The 17,542-nt window shown below is 42.7% G+C and overlaps 2 protein-coding genes across 7 annotated transcripts in view; one reads left to right on the top strand and one right to left on the bottom strand.

Annotated features, from left to right (window-relative positions):
- Nucleotides 1-14,932, top strand: part of LOC124241286 (extracellular matrix protein 2-like) — a 39,824-nt gene extending 24,892 nt beyond the window's left edge. For 3 of the 6 annotated variants that reach the window (XM_046664953.1, XM_046664952.1, XM_046664954.1), the window contains 4 exons: nucleotides 4,097-4,254; nucleotides 8,576-8,715; nucleotides 9,948-10,274; nucleotides 13,465-14,931. In XM_046664953.1, coding sequence (XP_046520909.1) covers nucleotides 4,097-4,254; nucleotides 8,576-8,715; nucleotides 9,948-10,274; nucleotides 13,465-13,633 — 794 coding nt within the window. In that variant the 3' untranslated portion in view covers nucleotides 13,634-14,931. Of the gene's footprint in view, nucleotides 1-4,096; nucleotides 4,255-8,575; nucleotides 8,716-9,947; nucleotides 10,275-13,464 lie in introns of all 6 variants that reach the window. The other 3 variants (XM_046664951.1, XM_046664950.1, XR_006889164.1) reach the window with 2 other exon arrangements.
- The window catches only part of LOC124241290 (centromere protein P-like), a 222,462-nt gene that overhangs the window by 63,978 nt on the left and 140,942 nt on the right, over nucleotides 1-17,542 (bottom strand). The gene's annotated exons all lie outside the window — the stretch shown is intronic.

Genomic DNA, 17,542 nt, shown 5'->3' on the forward strand with positions numbered 1-17,542 from the left:
TGTTGGCACATGAGAATTATGTATAAAGCATGAGTGCGTAGCACTCTAGGTGAGGCTCCGGGGCACACTACGATCGAGCACAGAAGCTTTCGCTCACATGTCGCGGCACTCACTGGCTTTGACAGGCTTGTTCTTGAGAGGGCTGCTCTGGCACCTCCTGCACTTGTGGGTCAATGAGGCACGTGCGCCCCACAGAGCAGATGGACAATGTGCGTGGGGATGTGGCTGCCACGACAGCCTGGCTTTCCGAGGGACAGGCTTTACTGAAGGTATCCGTGTACTGTACATTTGATACAGCTGGAATTGACTCTTTTTGTGGTTGTCTTCAGACCAAGCAGAATAAATGAAGTTGTCATATTGTGAATATGCTTCTTTAAGACAAAGGTTGCCTAGTTTTTCTTTTTTTTATAAGAACTTTTTTTTTTTAAAGATTTTATTTTTCCTTCTTCTCCCCAAAGGCCCCCAGTACATACTTGTATATTTTTTAGTTGTAGGTCCTTCCAGTTGTGGCATGTGGGACACCGCCTCAGCATGGCTTGATGAGTGGTGCCATGTCCGCGCCCAGGATCTGAACTGGTGAAACGCTGGGCCGCTGAAACAGAATGCACGAACTTAACCACTCGGCCACGGGGCTGGCCTCTAATTTTTCTTTTTATCTTCCTAACAGTCTAGCATAGTTCTTGTGGTATAGTGCTCGATACTTTTGTTTATTTGATTTAAAATATATTCATTATGTTAATGTAGGCAACTCAAGCCTTTAAAGAAGTAAAACAATTCAATTATTTCCTTTCACTCCCAATAATCTTCATGGGAACAAACACTTCTGGTGATGAGAAAAAAAAACAATAATGAGAACTGCCAAATCTGAGGATTACAGAGTTATGGAAATACTCTATTTCCAGATGGATTTCAGGGTACACATGAAAAACATTAATAAACACAAATTTTGATGGGCTTTTTCATATGGAAAAGACATTGGGAAGTTTCATTTCTTAACTGTTAGGCGAAAAAGACCAGAGGGGTGTTTAATTTAGAACATGCGCACTAACTGGCCGTCTGTGAACGACACGTGACATCACATTTCCAGCTCTGTATCAAAGGACACGTTATAAAACGTTAAGTCCTTATTTGGAAGGCTCTTCTACACACTCCTGCAACTGCTTCTCCACATGCTCATGCACAAGTGTTTCCAAATTCCCAGAGAGTCGACTGTGGTCCAGGGTAAACTGGCCTCCTGCTTGCTGCCCTCCTGTCTCCATAGTCCAAACACCGAGGAGGCCTCAGCCCCATGCAGGTGGCCACTGAGGAGGCTCTCCACTATCATCTCGCCCAGAGAGCCCCCTGCACTCTCTGTGTGGGCTGAGGGCCCCTCTTCTGTTTGGGCTGCATTCTTAGTCCTGCTCCAGTGCCAGCCCCTTGGGTGCTGGGTTGTTAGTCCTGCTCCAATGCTGGCCCCTCGGGTGCTGGATTCTCTACTGACTGCTGGAGCCTCTGTTGACAGTCAGGCTGGCTGGTAGTGAGCACGGTGAGCCCAAGCACAGGCCACCACCAGTGCTATGTTGCTGCTCTCTTGGTAGCTGGCTGCTCTCGTTGTGCCTCATGGCAGGTCTTCACTCATGACCTTTCCGGTTATATACAGTTCCAGAGAAGTGGGCAGAAGGGCGCTCCAGGGAAAGAAGCAGTACGTGCAAAGGCATGAACAAACAAAATGCTTTGGGTGCTATGGGAACAGCATGCAGTGCTGTGGGGCTGGGATACAGGGTGTGAGGGGGGAAGAGTAAGAGATGGTGTGAAAAGGTAGGCAGGAACTGGACAGCAGAGAGCTGCACAGGCTATGCTGAGATGGTGGGAGTTCACCCATGAGCCACTGGTAGATTTGCAGACCCACAGTGAGAAAAGGAAGGTATTATAATTGAGGGGAACGGTGTTAGGGCAGAAGGGAGGGACAGCAGGAGAAAAGTGGACAAGCTTAAAAATGTTCCAGGGGCCGGCCTGGTGGTGCAGCGGTTAAGTGCACATGTTCTGCTTTGGTGGCCCGGGGTTTGCCGGTTCAGATCCTGGGTGCGTGCTGCGGTAGCTGTCCCACATATAAAGTAGAAGAAGATGGGCATGGATGTTAGCTCAGGGCCAGTCTTCCTCAGCAAAAAGAGGAGGATTGGCACCAGATGTTAGCTCAGGGCTAATCTTCCTCAAAAAAAAAAAAAAAAAAAAAGTTCCTGTCTTCATTAATCACAGAAACAAACGAAAACCCAGGACCACATTGGCCCCTCTAGCAACGATGATGTGAGGCTATGCGCTTGGAATACCATGAGATCAACATTCTCATGCACATGTGTCCACGTCCATAACCTGTCACATTGCTCCTCACCCCAGAGTGGGAAGGACTTCTTACCAACTTCCTAGTAATACATCCTCTTTCTATCCTAAGTAGCCTACAAGAACCTTCTCTAACTCCAACCTGTTTCCTGTTAAACACAGGAATACACACCTCGTGTGTTTCCTACACACACAACAGACATAAACTAGAGAATAACTGAAGTAATGCATAGTATCATGAATTTGCACTCTGTATTATATTTCTTTCTCTCTTGTGAGGTCATGTAATGACCATTAGTCTACTTCTATTATCTATTTTTCACTGGAAAACTTCTATTACATTCCAAAACCTCAACTGTGTACTAGATAAATATGCTGGATTCTCAGCATCTTTAGTTTTGGAAATTAGAGAGATTATGAGGAAATAAGAGCACTTATCACAGCTTACCGGTTAGCCTCCCTACATCCTGTCTCTTAGCCCTTCAAGTGATCCTAAACACGACCACCAGATTAGATGATGTCATGCTGTCTGCTGCCCAGGGGCTCCTTGCCGTCTAGAAAAGAAAAGCCAGACCTTGTCTAGTGTACAAAGGTCCTGCACAGCCCACCTCTGCCCTCAAACTTTCACCCCCACCTGTGGATAGTCCACTCCAGGGCTGGCCTCTTCCCTACACTAAAGCACACCCATGTGGGCTCGTGTGCACGTGTTCAGCTGGTTGCCTCAGCTTGCCATTTCTACCCACATCTTTCTATCTTTGAAAGCCTAGTCCCACTCACACTTGCATACTACTCAAGTCTACACTGCCATGTCCTCTTTCTCACCTTCTAACACCTATGATCTGTAACCCTGATGGTACTGTATTCTGCTCTTGCTTAGACTATGTCTTCCTTCTCTCATGTGCCTAAGAGTAGGAACTGAGTTGCATGGAGCATTTAGCGTAATGCTCGTGACATGAGTTGAATATGAAAACATCCCCATTCTAGAAATCTTGGCCCCTGAACAAACTCCAAAGTTACACCCTGAATGTCTGACTCAGACACCTCTGGGTATCATCACTGCTGAGCTGGCCACTCCCCTACTTCAAGCTTCCAATTGATTTGGATCACACCACTCCCGAGACCGGTAGAAACAATTTAGAAAAAAACCCTGTTTGTATAAAGGTCTTTCTTGGTAGCTCAATCTGAATGCGTGGAGAATTTTTGATCATTCTCCTTTGAAAACGTCCATCTGGCTGCACTTTGCCAGGAAGTGAACAACTGCACTGGGAATTCATGCTGTAACTCCTGTTCTCAGAAACTGAGGGTCTCCAAGCAGAGTGCTCCTTCTGCGTCCTCATTGCATTATGCCCCAGCCATCCCTGACTATAGTGCTGTTTCATATCTACCTGTCTTTGCAAATGCTTCAAATGATCTCCCACAACCTTCTACTTCTTGCCCACCTCGTTCTGAGTCCCTTCTTGGCCACCGCTGTCTCTGCAGGCCACCCCGATCCTCCCATTCCCCCCTTTGGCTTCTCCTTCCACAAACTTCCATCATACAGCACAATAATGATTTTTCAACAGGCCTCCACTCCACTGGACCATGCACTCAGCATTCAGTCCTGGCTGAACTGAGCATTTGGGATGTGAAAAGTACTTGGGAAAGGCTCTACAGAGGGATACAAAGAAAGAGCTACTTTTGCCCTCCAAATAAACTGAACATTTCACATGACCTTTTGAAAAGCTATGGAAATTGCATGTTTCTTCAATTATCCTAATACGCTAATTTTATTTTTTTATAGACTTAAATCAATTGGTCACCTTAGAACTGGAAGGAAACAATCTCAGTGAAGCCAATGTCAACCCTTCAGCTTTTAAACCTTTGAAGAGCCTATCTTACCTGCGTCTGGGAAGAAATAAATTTAGAATTATACCACAGGGTCTTCCTGCTTCTATTGAGGTACTAATATCTTTTTAAAAATATTTTACATTTTAAATATACTACACTACAACAAACCAAACACTTTAAAAGCTTATTCTGATGCAAATTAAACTCAGTAGTTTTGTGCTGTATACAGAATTTACTGTAATTGGAGCACTGGTTTCCCTTCAAACAATTCAAGATTATGAATCCAACTTAGAATTACTAGTAAAGACTCTTGATAAAGTGAAAACTGGTCCTGCTGAGAATTTAAACAGAAATTACAACTTGCAAAAAGCACCCAGATTTGCAAGGGGGTTTAAACTGTCTCAAACCAGAATTGCAATGTTCATCCCAGTCTGCTTCCCCCAGAGTCCCATGTGGATGAGTAGTGACCCTCCATGGATGGAAGCAATCCGCAGAGAAGGTCACCGACTGTGCTGGCAGCCCCCAGCTTATCAGTTCTAAGCAGCTCCTACCAAGGGGCCTGTGACTAACTCCAGGCCCAAGTGCTGTCCTGTTTCTACTCCCTCTGGAGATGCCCGCCGCTGCCCAGGTGTGTGGTCTCCTTGGCTGCAGCAAGGAAAACTTAACTAAGGGGGAACCCTGGGGGACCTTTGCCGCTGACTGAACACCCTGATTTCCTGCATTAAGAATGGAGGTCTAGGGGCCGGCTCCGTGGTTGAGTGGTTAAGTTCGCGCACTCTGCTGCGGTGGCCCAGGGTTCGGATCCTGGGCGCGGACATGGCACCGCTAGTCAGGCCACGTTCAGGTGGCATCCCACATCCCACAACTAGAAGGACCTGCAACTAAGATATACAACTGTGTATGGGGGGGGGGGGGGGGGGGGTGGGGGGGGGGATAAAGCAGAAAAAAAGAAAAAAAAAAAAAAAAAGATTGGCAACAGTTGTAAGCCCAGGTGCCAATCCTTAAAAAAAACAAAACAAAACAGAATGGAGGTCTGGCAGACCCAGCTGGACCCCTGTCGCCTCCTCTGAGGTCTGTTTCTGCCGCATACACTATCGTCCAGCAAGAAGGCAGGACGGAGCTTCCCATAGTTGTGGACCAGCAAACTGGGAGAGAGGACCCTTGATCTCATATGACACTACTGCCACGGCCACCACCCTTCCTCTTCCTCCTATTTGGAGATGAAGATATAACTTCAGAATTTATCAAAATTGCAAAGACCACGGTTCCAACGCCTGGCATTACATCAGAATCACTTGGATTCTCAAGAAATACAGATTCATGGACTTACCATCCCAGACACACTAAATCAGGGTCTTTGGAGGGTGAGGTCAGCAATTTATAATTTTTTCAAAATTAAAATTTCAAATAGATAATGCATGCACACAGTAAAACACACACACATTTTGAATAGTACAAGAGCAACAAGTCTGCTGCACATGGCTGACCCTCCCATCCCTAGTTTCTCTTTGCAAAAGACCCTCTCACCAGTCAGGAGGTGCTGTCCACATAGTGAATGTGCTCTGACTCCTTCCAAGGCATTGCTTCATAGCCATGGAATTTCAGCGTATGGATGAGTGTGCTCTGACTGGGGGAAGTTTAGGAGGGAATTTACACTTTAAAAAGCTCACGAGTGATTCTACTACACAACCAAGTTTGGGAACCACTGATCTAGTTCACCCCTAAATACGTACGAAAGTAAAAGCAAAAAGCTAAAAGATTCCTTACCCATTTCTAACAAATACCAAAATTAAGCTACAAAGAGGGGGAAATTACTCAATAAGAATGGAAAGTTACACTGAAGATATACCAATTCTACTTCTAAATTCCAACAAGATCCTTGAGCGAAAAACTCCCTCTAATGCCAACTGAATTTAACCTGAAGGCAGCTGGCTGTTGAAAACTTACTAATAGTTCTAGCAAACTTCACCCTGACGTTAAATGAAGGCTCTAAATTTAACTTTTAATTAATTACAATACAAGCAAGTCAAAAAACATGAGCCTAAACAATCCTGAGAAAAAAGAGCAAAGCTGGAGGTATCACAATCCCTGACTTGAAAACGTTCTACAAAGCCATAGTGACCAAAATGGCATGGTAATGGTACAAAAACAGGCACACAGATCAATGGAACAGAACTGAAAGCCCAGAAATAAAACCACACATCTATGGGCACCTAATCTTCGACAAAGGTGACAAGAACATACAATGGAGAAAAGATAGTCTCTTCAATAAATGGTGCTGGGAAAACTGGACAACCACATGCAAAAGAATGAACGTAAACCACTATCTCACACCATACACAAAAATAAACTCAAAATGGATCAAAGACGTGAAGGTACGTCCTGAAACTATAAAACCCCTGGAAGATAATATTGGTAGTACACTCTTTGACATCAAACTAAGAAGGATCTTTTCTAATACCACGTCCTCTTAGACAAGGGAAACAAAAGAAAAAATAAACAAGTGGGAATTTATCAGACTAAAGAGCTTCTGCAACACAAAAGAAACAAAGATCAAAACAAAGAGACGACCCACCAGTTGGGAGAAAATACTTGCAAATCATATGTCTGACAAGGAGTTAATGTCCATAACATATAAGGAACTCACACAAATGAACAATAAGAAAGCAAACAACCTGATCAAAAAGTGGGCAGAGGGGGGCTGGCCCCGTGGTTGAGCGGTTAAGTTCGCGTGCTCCGCTGCAGGCGGCCCAGTGTTTCGTTGGTTAGAATCCTGGGTGCGGACATGGCACTGCTCATCAGACCATGCTGAGGCAGCGTCCCACATGCCACAACTAGAAGGACCCACAACAAAGAATATACAACTATGTACTGGGGGGCTTTGGGGAGAAAAAGGAAATAAATAAAATCTTTAAAAAAAAAGTGGGCAGAGGAGATGAACAGACATTTTTCTAACGAAGACATACAGATGGCCAATAAACACATGAAAAGATGTTCAACATCACTAATCATCAGGGAAATGCAAGTCAAAACTACACTAAGATACCACCTTACACCTGTTAAAATGACTATAATCACTAACACTAAAAATAGCAAATGTTGGAGAGGGTGTGGAGAGAAGGGAATCTTCACACACTGCTAGTGGGAATGCAATCTGGTGCAGCCACTATGGAAAACAGTATGGAGAGTCCTCAAAAAACTAAAAATAGAACTACCATATGACCCAGCCATCCCACTACTGGGTATCTACTCAAATAATTTGAAAGCAACAACCCAAAGTAACATATGCACCCCTATGTTCATCACAGCACTATTCACAATAGCCAAGACATGGAAGCAACCCAAGTGCCCATCCACCAATGACTGGATAAAAAAGACGTGGTGTATGTACACAATGGAATACTACTCAGACAGAAAAAAGACAAATTCATCCCATTTGCAATAACGTGGAAGGACCTAGAGGGAATTATGCTAAGTGAAATATAAACAAGTACTGGGACAAAGAAAACAGTACAGCGGTTACCAGGGGAAAGGGGTCGGGGGGCACAGTGGGCGAAGGGGAGCACTTATGTGGTGACAGTCAAGAAACAATGTACAACTGAAATCTCACATTGATGTAAACTATTATGAACCCAATAAAAATAAAACAAAACAAACATGTGCCTAAAAAAATTACAGACAACACGTGCTGGTGGGAAGCAGGCTGACCTGGAGCTTGGCCCAGCCGGGATGAGCTTCCCCCATGTGTTAGCTGCATCCCTGACGGCACACCTTATCATTCTCCAGGCCTGGTCTCTTCCACTGCTAAATGGGATTGATAATTTCCACTTATTTTCTAGGGTTTTGAAGCCCAAATGAGATAATTTATATGAATAAGTTTTGTAAATTAGAAAGTATACACAATTATTATGGTATCCTGTATCTTACATTTTATGGTTTAAAAATAATTAAAGAGGGGCCGGCCAGGTGGCGTAGCAGTTAAGTTCACACATTCTGCTTTGGCAGCCTGGGGTTCGCTGGGTTCGGATCCCGGGTGCGGACCTACACACGGCTTGTCAAGCCATGCTGTGGTAGGTGTCCCATGTATAAAGTAGAGGAAGACAGGAATGGATGTTAGCTCAGGGCCAGTCTTACTCAGCAAAAAAGAGGAGGATTGGCAGCAGATGTTAGCTCAGTGCTAATCTTCCTCAAAAAAGAAAATTAGTTAAATAATTAAATAAAAATAACTAAATAAAATTCACTTAATCCCATAACCATGAGAGATAGTACACTTTATTTTAATTAGTTAGAAAATTTGACAACTTAATGGAAGAGAAGTAAAAGACTCTTTTGATAATACTAATGAGAAGAGTTTACAATACCATTTTAATCTGTCAAGTTGAAAATAATTATTAATACAAAGAAAAATAATCGTCTTTTCTCTTAATTATAGGAATTATACCTAGAAAATAACCAAATTGAAGAAATAACTGAAATTTGTTTTAATCATACCAGAAAGATCAATGTCATTGTACTACGTTATAACAAAATTGAAGAAAACAGGATTGCTCCTTTAGCCTGGATAAATCAAGAGTAAGTATATGCTACAGCTTGGCTTTCTTAGACGATTTCTTCCTTTTGCCATTACTAGACAGGGTATGAACACAGGGATGTGAGGGAGGTGACGGTTCTGAACAGCTTGGTGATGGCACTCTTCCTTAAGAAGCTTGCCTGGAGCTCAAACTGTTCATGCCATGACCGTGTCAGGATGACCACGGTCACTGCTGCTGTGGACACCCTGCCATGTGAAGTGCTGAGCCTGAGGGCTGCCCACCGTGCTGCTCTCCCCCGGCTGACCTCAGAGGCAATAATGAAGTTTAAGTGAGATAATCCCCTGCACACTGAGAAAGGGAGCGGCCTCCCCTCACCCCTGCCTTAGGTGGGAGCACCAGGCTTTACTATCCTACACCACACTGTCCTCATTCCTCCATCTCAAGTCTGACACAATAGAGCGACGAACGCTGGGCCTGACAATAGAGCCCACCTTTGAGGAGAGGAATCAGCAGGCCTCAGAGAAGGGGCAGCATGGGGGCCTTGCCTGTCAGGAGGGCAAATGGGGTTGAGCCCCGGCAGCGGGTCCAGCAGAGCAGACAGGAACCGTGTGGCGAGGGGACAAGGGATCTGAGTGGCACAGTGAGGACAGACGTCTCTCAGAAGCAGGATGGGAGAGATGGGAAGAAATCTCAAGGGCCAGCCAGGTTTAGTCAGATGTGGCGGTGGCAGAGTGACCTAGTGTTCCTCAGGGGATGTCTTTGTTGGGTGGGCAGAAGCCACAAGGAAGCTCCTGAGACAAACCAGGTAGCTCACCACGTTTCCCAGATCTTCTGGCCAGTTAACAGACTTTTCCAGATCCCTCAAGTCTCACCCCAAATCCCAGGTGACAGTTTACCAGATCAACTGTGGACGGCAATGCAGAACCCCCGCAACACCAACACTGCCTTGCTGGGATGAAAGATGATTTCAGGGATAGACAGTTGGATGTTGGCTAGGCCTCTGGGCTTCATTTCTGATTCCAGTTGACCTTAGAGATATTTGGGGACCTCTCTGGGCCTTGCCATTACCCCCAAGATGTGAGTTTTCTCTCTGAACGTGGTACTCCTCTCTAATGGAACTCGAGCAGCTATGTGGTGCCCAGGTATGAGCATGAGCCTTGCAGCCTTGCACACAGTGCTGGCAGGAGACCCGACAAGCATCTTGAGAGGCCTTGTCCAGCCCTGGAGCTCCCCTCACTCATGTTCCCAGCCTGTTTCCTCCTTTCCCTGCAGAAATCTAGAATCAATTGACCTCTCCTACAACATGCTCTACCACGTGCCCTCCTATCTCCCCAAGTCTCTGCTGCACCTCGTGCTCATTGGGAACCAGATCGAGCGCATCCCTGGCTATGTGTTTGGCCACATGGCACCAGGCCTGGAATACCTGTACCTGTCATTCAACAAACTCACAGACGATGGCGTGGACCGAGTCTCCTTCTATGGAGCATACCATTCTCTGCGAGAACTGTTTCTGGATCACAATGACTTAAAATCTATACCACCTGGGGTACAAGAAATGAAAGCACTACATTTTCTGAGGCTGAACAACAACAAGATACGGTAAATCGCGGCTTTTTCAAGTATCTATTTAAATTGTGGTTGACAAAATATATGATTAAACAACTAACATGATATCTGAGATTTACTTTAAGGAAAAAAAAGTGAAAAGAGGTTGCATTAAACAAGACTGGCGAATGTTAATAATCTTTGAAACTGGATGACAGGTACATAAAGATTCATTATAGGTTTCTCCTATTTTTGTATGTTTGCAAACTTCTGCACTAAAAATTTTAAAAATAGAGAATGTTACATAATACTTAGAACCCTAGAGATATGTTCAAATGAGGCTTCAAGACAGCAGATTGTGGTGCTGCTCTCACCTCCATGTGTGATTTTGAACACTCTAATCTGTAGAGCACAAAACCTAAATATAGGCTAAAATTAAAACTGCTTCTATCTAGATTCTTCTGTAGGCAAAATTCTGAATACATTTATTGAGACTCAGCTTCCCTCACTTCTGGGGACCCATTTTTCTGTTTATGCTCCATCTGCAACCAAGTCATCTCATCACCCCCACGTGGAAAGCACAAAGGTATCAAGAACCAATCTGGACTCTGGCGTGTGGTCAGTGGGGAGGTCCCTGGGCTCTATGGTCGCTTCCTGAGGATTACACCATTACTCTTTTCCCTGTCTCTGAAATTCTAATACAAACTCCTAAGAAAGCAGAGAAAGAGTCAAGAGTTTATAAAAAATATCATGTTTGTCTGTCCCACTTCTGGTGGGACTGAGGTGGTTGTGACCTTGCATCTCCTCCACCACCGAACTAACGGTTTCACTCACAGATGACGGTTTTTGAATCTCTTACTTCTTAGGGGTAACAAAATGGTGAATTTCTATTTTTGTCATTCCTTCCACATTCGTTAGCTGCAATTCCTCTGTAAAGAATTTTTTCTCATCAACTAGGGCCACTTTGTTACTCTGAAAGGTAGGATAAATACTCAGTTCTTTCCTTTAAACTGCCAGAGTAAGAAGCTAAGGTTACACATTTGTAACTATTTGTGGTGATGGATGTTAACTAAGCTTATTGGGGCAATAATTTCCCAATATATACATTCATCAAATCATTATGTTGTGCACCTTAAATTAATAGAATGTTATATGTCAATTATATCTTTATGAAACTGGAAAAAATTATACATATGCATTAAATATGAGCAAAAAAGACTATGAAATATATTAAAATGTTAATAGTGGCTGTCTCGGGGGAAAAAAGTTGGTGCCAAAGTGTTTTTGCTTTATTATTTTGTTTTTGGCTTTGTCTCTTTCTCTGAGGAATCACTATGAAATTATGGTTTTATACATTCAGAATGTCTCTGTCAATTCCAATTACTGTTCTTACACTGTCCCGTCTTTGGCCAACGGTAGCCCCTGGAGCTAGCTCTTGAGTCTTAGACAGGCTTCTAATAACCCTGGATGGCTCACTTTACATTCCCTACAGCAGACCTGTGCCAGCCGTGCTCCAAAAAGCCCCAGCTCCTCTCAGTGGAGAAGAGTCTTCACAGGCCCCAATCTGTGCACCAGGCATGTTCCTTTCAAATGTGTTATTGTTTCAAGGCCTTTCAATGGACTGGCAGGAAATATGTATTTTGTAAAGAAAACGAGTATGAGTTCATGCTGACATTCCCAATTCAAATTTAACATTATATAGTATTCCTCTGTTTTAAACTTGTTTATCTTACACTGAAAATCTAGGATCCCCAACAATATTAACTTACGTTTTTTATCTTACAATATATAAATAATAGTTTCAAAATGATAATAGCATTTTACAACTAACAACAAAAGAATTAAGTTTATGATGTTTTTGGAAGCTCCATTTGTCTTTAGAATATGTTCCCTGAAGGATGTATAGCTGAAATACAGTGGTTTTCTCTGTAATAATATGTCAACAACTTAATATTTAGATAAGGTCTTTGTTTGTTTTGGTTTTCAGGAATTGCTATTTTCCATTTGATTAATATTATTTTCACTGTTAAACATTTATGATTCCAAAGTCAAAAACTGTATAACAAGGTATATTAAGAGATATCTTTCTTCTATGCCCGTCCCTTACACTGTGTCCCATCCCTCCCCATAAGTGAATTTAAAAAATTAATTTCTACTCCATCTTTCCAATATTTCCTCTTGCAAATATAAGCATGTATACATACACATATTCATATTCCCCATCCCCTCCCATAATTATTATACAAATTATTACACAGAAGAATTTTTCTTTTCTTTCTCTCTAGAGAGAGTATTTTTTTCTACTCTTTACTTTTTAACATTATCAGTATATCCTGGATATCACTCCATAACAATGTATAGAGAATTTCCTCATTCCTTTCACAACTGAAAGTATCCATTATGTGGGCATTTTATTCAACCAGTTCCTTACTAACAGACACGTGATCATTTCCATTCTTTTACCACCACAAATAATGCCACAATGCATAACTTTGTTGGAATGTCATTTTGTATTTTTCCAGTCCAACTCTAGGATAGATTTCTAGGAGCAGGGTTGCTAGCTGAAGGGGTAAAATGCTAGATATGCCAAATTCCTCTCTGTGGGGCTGCACTGTTTTGAATTACCTTCAATGATGTCTGGTCCTCCACAGCCTCATTGTCAGAACATGTTGATAAGCTTTTGGATTTTTTTGTGGCAAATCTGGTAAGTGAGAGTAGCATGCAGAATAGTTTCGATTTGTGCTTCTCGCATCATGAATAGGATCGAGCATCTTTTCATGTTTACATGTCACTTCGTTTTCTCTTCTGTGAACTGGTTACCCAGGTATTCTTTTTGTTCTTTTCCCTTTTCCTTCTAGATTTTTAGGATTCTTTGTATATTAGCCCTTTATCTGTGATATAAGTTGCAAATACTTTCTCCTAGGTTGTCATTTGTCTTTTAAGCATTTTTTAAAAACCAACTTATTAGTCCTGTCTTTTCATGCCTCTGGCTTTTGAGTCACAAATCAGGAGACTTCCCTACTTACACGGTATGACCACGCTTCACTCTACTACTTCTACAGCTTCATTTTTTTCCACATTTAGATCTTTGACGTATTTGGACTTTTTCTGGTGTATAAGAAAAGGATGCAATTTCTTTTAAAAACAAAAGAATTTTTTTAACAAACGTAAAACTTAACTCCTAAATTATGAAGGCAGAGTATTACTTGGACCACTTGTGACCTGCCTGTCTATTTTTCCTTAGGACTATTCTTCCAGAACAAATTTGCAATGCTGAAGAAGATGATGATTCAACCCTGGAACATCTTCATCTTGAAAACAATTATATTAAAACAAGAGAAATATCACCCTATGCATTTTCATGCATAAGATATTATTCAAGTATTGTTCTTAAACCACAAAATATTAAGTAATTCCAAGTTTTCCTTTGTCATTTATAAACTGTACTCATATATTTGTTGCAGTAGCAATTTTTCATCAATAAGAGAAACATAATGTCATGTTACACTCGGTATAATTGTGCTAGTCAACCTGATTCACCAGCCCACAGCTGAACAACAAAACCCACGTCTACCAGGTTCAGGCACCCAGCAGTTAGGGTTTCAGTTGCACTCTGCAAAGCCATCTCACTGCAGAGGTCTCCTCACGAGAAGAGGACATTACGCACTGCTGAGCTGACCAGGAGAATGGGGCAGAAAATAAGCATGTCCTTTACAATAGAACTGAGTATTGCTATTAGCTGGGAACTCCCAAGGTTCCTTTAGAAATTATGTACGTTATGGTTCAAGATCAAGAAGTGTACAGCAGGAAGAAAATAAAAGGTAGAATTTATGAAACAGTATTTAGTTTATCATTCTACTGTTAAAACAACAATTTTCTAATTTTCTGTAAGACCCTAGGCTACAATTATTGGTATAAATACACTTAATAATTGGCTTAACTTTAATTGCTTCTATTAATTACATGTGTGAAACTAAAACACTATTGTAATGTTAACTTCCCGGTTTTGAAAACTGTACTAGAGTTAAGTACATGGTTATTACCATCAGGTGAAGCTGGGAGAAGGGTATATGTGATTGAACACTATTTCGAAACTTTTCTGTAAGTCTAAAATTTCTGTGTAAATCTAGAAAGTTTAACAGTATTTTAAGATCGTCCTCATTATTCTTTACTCAAGATCAAAAGATTTTGGGGTTTTTTTCGTGAAGAAGATGGTCTCTGAGCTAACATCCATGCCAACCTTCCTCTACTTTGTATATGGGATGCTGCCACAGCATGGCTTGACAAGCAGTGTGTAGCTCCACACCTGGGATCTGAACCTGTGAACCCTGGGCCACCAAAGCAGAGCATGCGACCTTAACCACTACGCCACCAGACTGGCCCAAGATCACAAGATTTTAATGACAGCAGTGGAGTTCGCTTAAAAGTATGAGTTAATTATCCTTGACTATAACCTTGTAAATGTAAACCTAACACATGAATTTTTGAAAATTTTTGCTCCACTGGTCATTGTTAGCACCTATCTTCTTCACCCTAATTTGCTTTAATGGATCCTTTTACTCAGTTCAATTTAACATACAGCTATTAGTATTTACTATGTACTAGAACTTACCAAAACCACATATTAAAATTTGTTACATAATGATCTTTTATTTTTATTTCTAAAATAATTTATAAAAGACACATATAGAAACTATGCTGACTTCTTTTGTTACTCTCAGTTTTGTGTCTTGAACCAGATAAGAATGAAAAGCATCTGGGAAGTGTGATGTGCACAATGAGTGTGGTTACTGTTATTAAACTTTCATATAAAATTGAGAGCTACCAGCATATTCAACAAAGTTTTCCTGGGCCACTTTCAAGATATGAAAGCTTGATCCCACTTGAGCTAATGTTATTTCCAAGCCCTTCTTCCTAAGCCCCTCCGCTTAATATCCAGGATTTTGAGACTACAACATAAACAAGAATAATAATATGATGACGCTGTTAGAATCAGAGTTCAGAAGCTTAAGTCAGGTGGCTAAAAACTGAAATAGAATCTTACAGAACAAAAAGTTGAGATTTACAACCAGTTGAAGCATGTAGGAGCATTAATTTAAACTGGCCAAGTTGAACGTAAAAGATAGGTAAAAACAGCAAGATATGTTATCCATTCATTTCACAAGAACCCTTGTGCAATGCTCCTTGCCGTGTGAATATAAATGCATTGACATAAATGGTTTAAGGCAATCTAAGCAATAAACAAAAGTAGTGTCAGAGAGGACTCAAACTGAGTAAGGGGAGTCAAGAGACTCAGCAACCTAAGACAACTCAGAACGGTAGTGAACTACTCCTGCATTCGTTTCTCATTCTGACTTATTCAGCTGTGTTCCAGACACTGTTCTCAAGAGAGAGGGACAAACAGATCAGACGAGGTCTCTGCTCCCTGGGAACACAGAGGGTGGTGGGACAAGAAGCAGGAAATACAACAGACAAATCAATGGGCAGGTGCAATGAAGTCAGCAGAACAGGGTGGTGATGCAGGAAGCATGCTAGGGTTCTGACACCTGCATGGGTCCAGGACACCCCCAGATCCTGGGGCTCACGAGTGTGCAAGCTGCACGAGTCACAGTAAGATGCAGCCATCCCCAGCAGCCTTGAGTGACACCAGGCCCAGGCACACGCTGAAATCCTACTGTGCACTCAGGAGATCCTGTTGGGAGCAGAATCTCTACAAAGACCGAAAATCAGAATGACTGATGGAAGCTCTGTTCTTAATCTGGAAGATGCTTTTATTTCAACTGATTTTATAATTTAAAATATAAAATACGTCTAGTGTTGAATTTGTTCAGCCTTGAAATTTCATCACGTCTGGAGACGAAGTTTTACTTCCATTTAAAAAGGAGTGATAAATATCCTTGTAGCAAACCTTCTCCATGATATAATGTTAAAAACAAACAGATGCTGTGATTGGCTTCAGAAACATGCTGTAATTGCTATCACATATGTACACTGGCCTAGCTGTGGTCTAAAAACACGAACGGTGTGTCATCTGTGCACATAGGCACAAGGCAATGCTAACTATACTCTGAATGTTCAGATTGGGTTTATTGTAGATAAGAATACTACTTCAGAAAGCCCTAAAGATACGATATGGTGAAAGGTGTGTACAGCCTGGAGTCATAAGGAAACGACTGCACCTGGAATCAGGACCTGGGAGCCTGTCTTGGTCTCCAAAGACTTGCTCTGCAGCCATCTTGCTCCTCTGGGCCGCCTGGTTCAGTTAGGAAGCACCGTGTTTGGAGGCTGGTGGTTTTCAAGCATGGCTCACGGGAGTTTGTGGGGCCCTGGGGGGAAGTCCTTGAAGAGGAAGCACAGACTGTCTTCAGACAAAGCAGCTTTGCTACCAACACAAAGGGTCAGCTGTTCCTGCCCCTTGTTTTCCTTGTAAATGACATCCCAAGTTTTAAGATTCACAAAGAGCATACATCCAAAGCCCCTGGTCCTCCCCTAACCCTCTGCCCATCTCTTCTGCTCTTCCGGAGCACACGGCTGGAGAGCCTTAGCCTCAGAAAACACTTTCAGGTGCGTAGATTAGAGCTGCGTGGACGCAGCCAACCTCTGGGTATGAGGGCAGGGAAGTTTAGTTGGTGTGTCTGTTCCCTTGGCGCTCCAGCACCCTGGAGTGGGATCAGCCCGGAGAAGCTCTGCACCACCCCAAGACTGCGGACCTCTGACCTGAAACACCTTAAAGGTAGTCAGCTGCATGTGCATTCTGTCGGACGGGTACAACGTGGCACCGTGTTGCAGGGCTTACACAATTGGGCTCAGATCCTTGTCTCTGCCAGCCCTTGCGACTCCCCTGGGAGCAGGCAGTTCAATAGGCTGGGGTGAGGGTGGGTGGGTGGCAGTCAGGAGCAATAGGGAGTACGTGGCTGAGTCAGGACTTAACCTGCATCTTCTGACTGAAGTCTGAAAAGCAGAAATCTGGACACCTGAGTGAGCCTGGCACACTTTTGAATCTGAGGGCACAGGGCACCTGCTCTGGTGGGTGCTGCCAAAAGGGGAGAGGAAGATACAACCAGCTCTCCTTGGGCTGGCATTGTCAATGACTCCACACATCTCACCTGAGGAGTCAGCCTCGTGAAGTCATAGTTAATCACTTAAGATGACTGCTTTCATTAATGCGGAAAGCGCTACCCACAACACGAGTAGAAATCTGCCTATGTGCAGCATCCTCGGGTCCGCATGGACACCTGTAAGAGCAGTGAGGTCAAGACGATCACCCCATTCACACACAGAACGCGAAGATTTAAGCACAGCAAATTTAGATCAGGAGTAAC

The sequence above is a fragment of the Equus quagga genome, chromosome 6, assembly GCF_021613505.1.
Source record: "Equus quagga isolate Etosha38 chromosome 6, UCLA_HA_Equagga_1.0, whole genome shotgun sequence".
In the NCBI taxonomy this organism is placed as follows: Eukaryota; Metazoa; Chordata; class Mammalia; order Perissodactyla; family Equidae; genus Equus; species Equus quagga.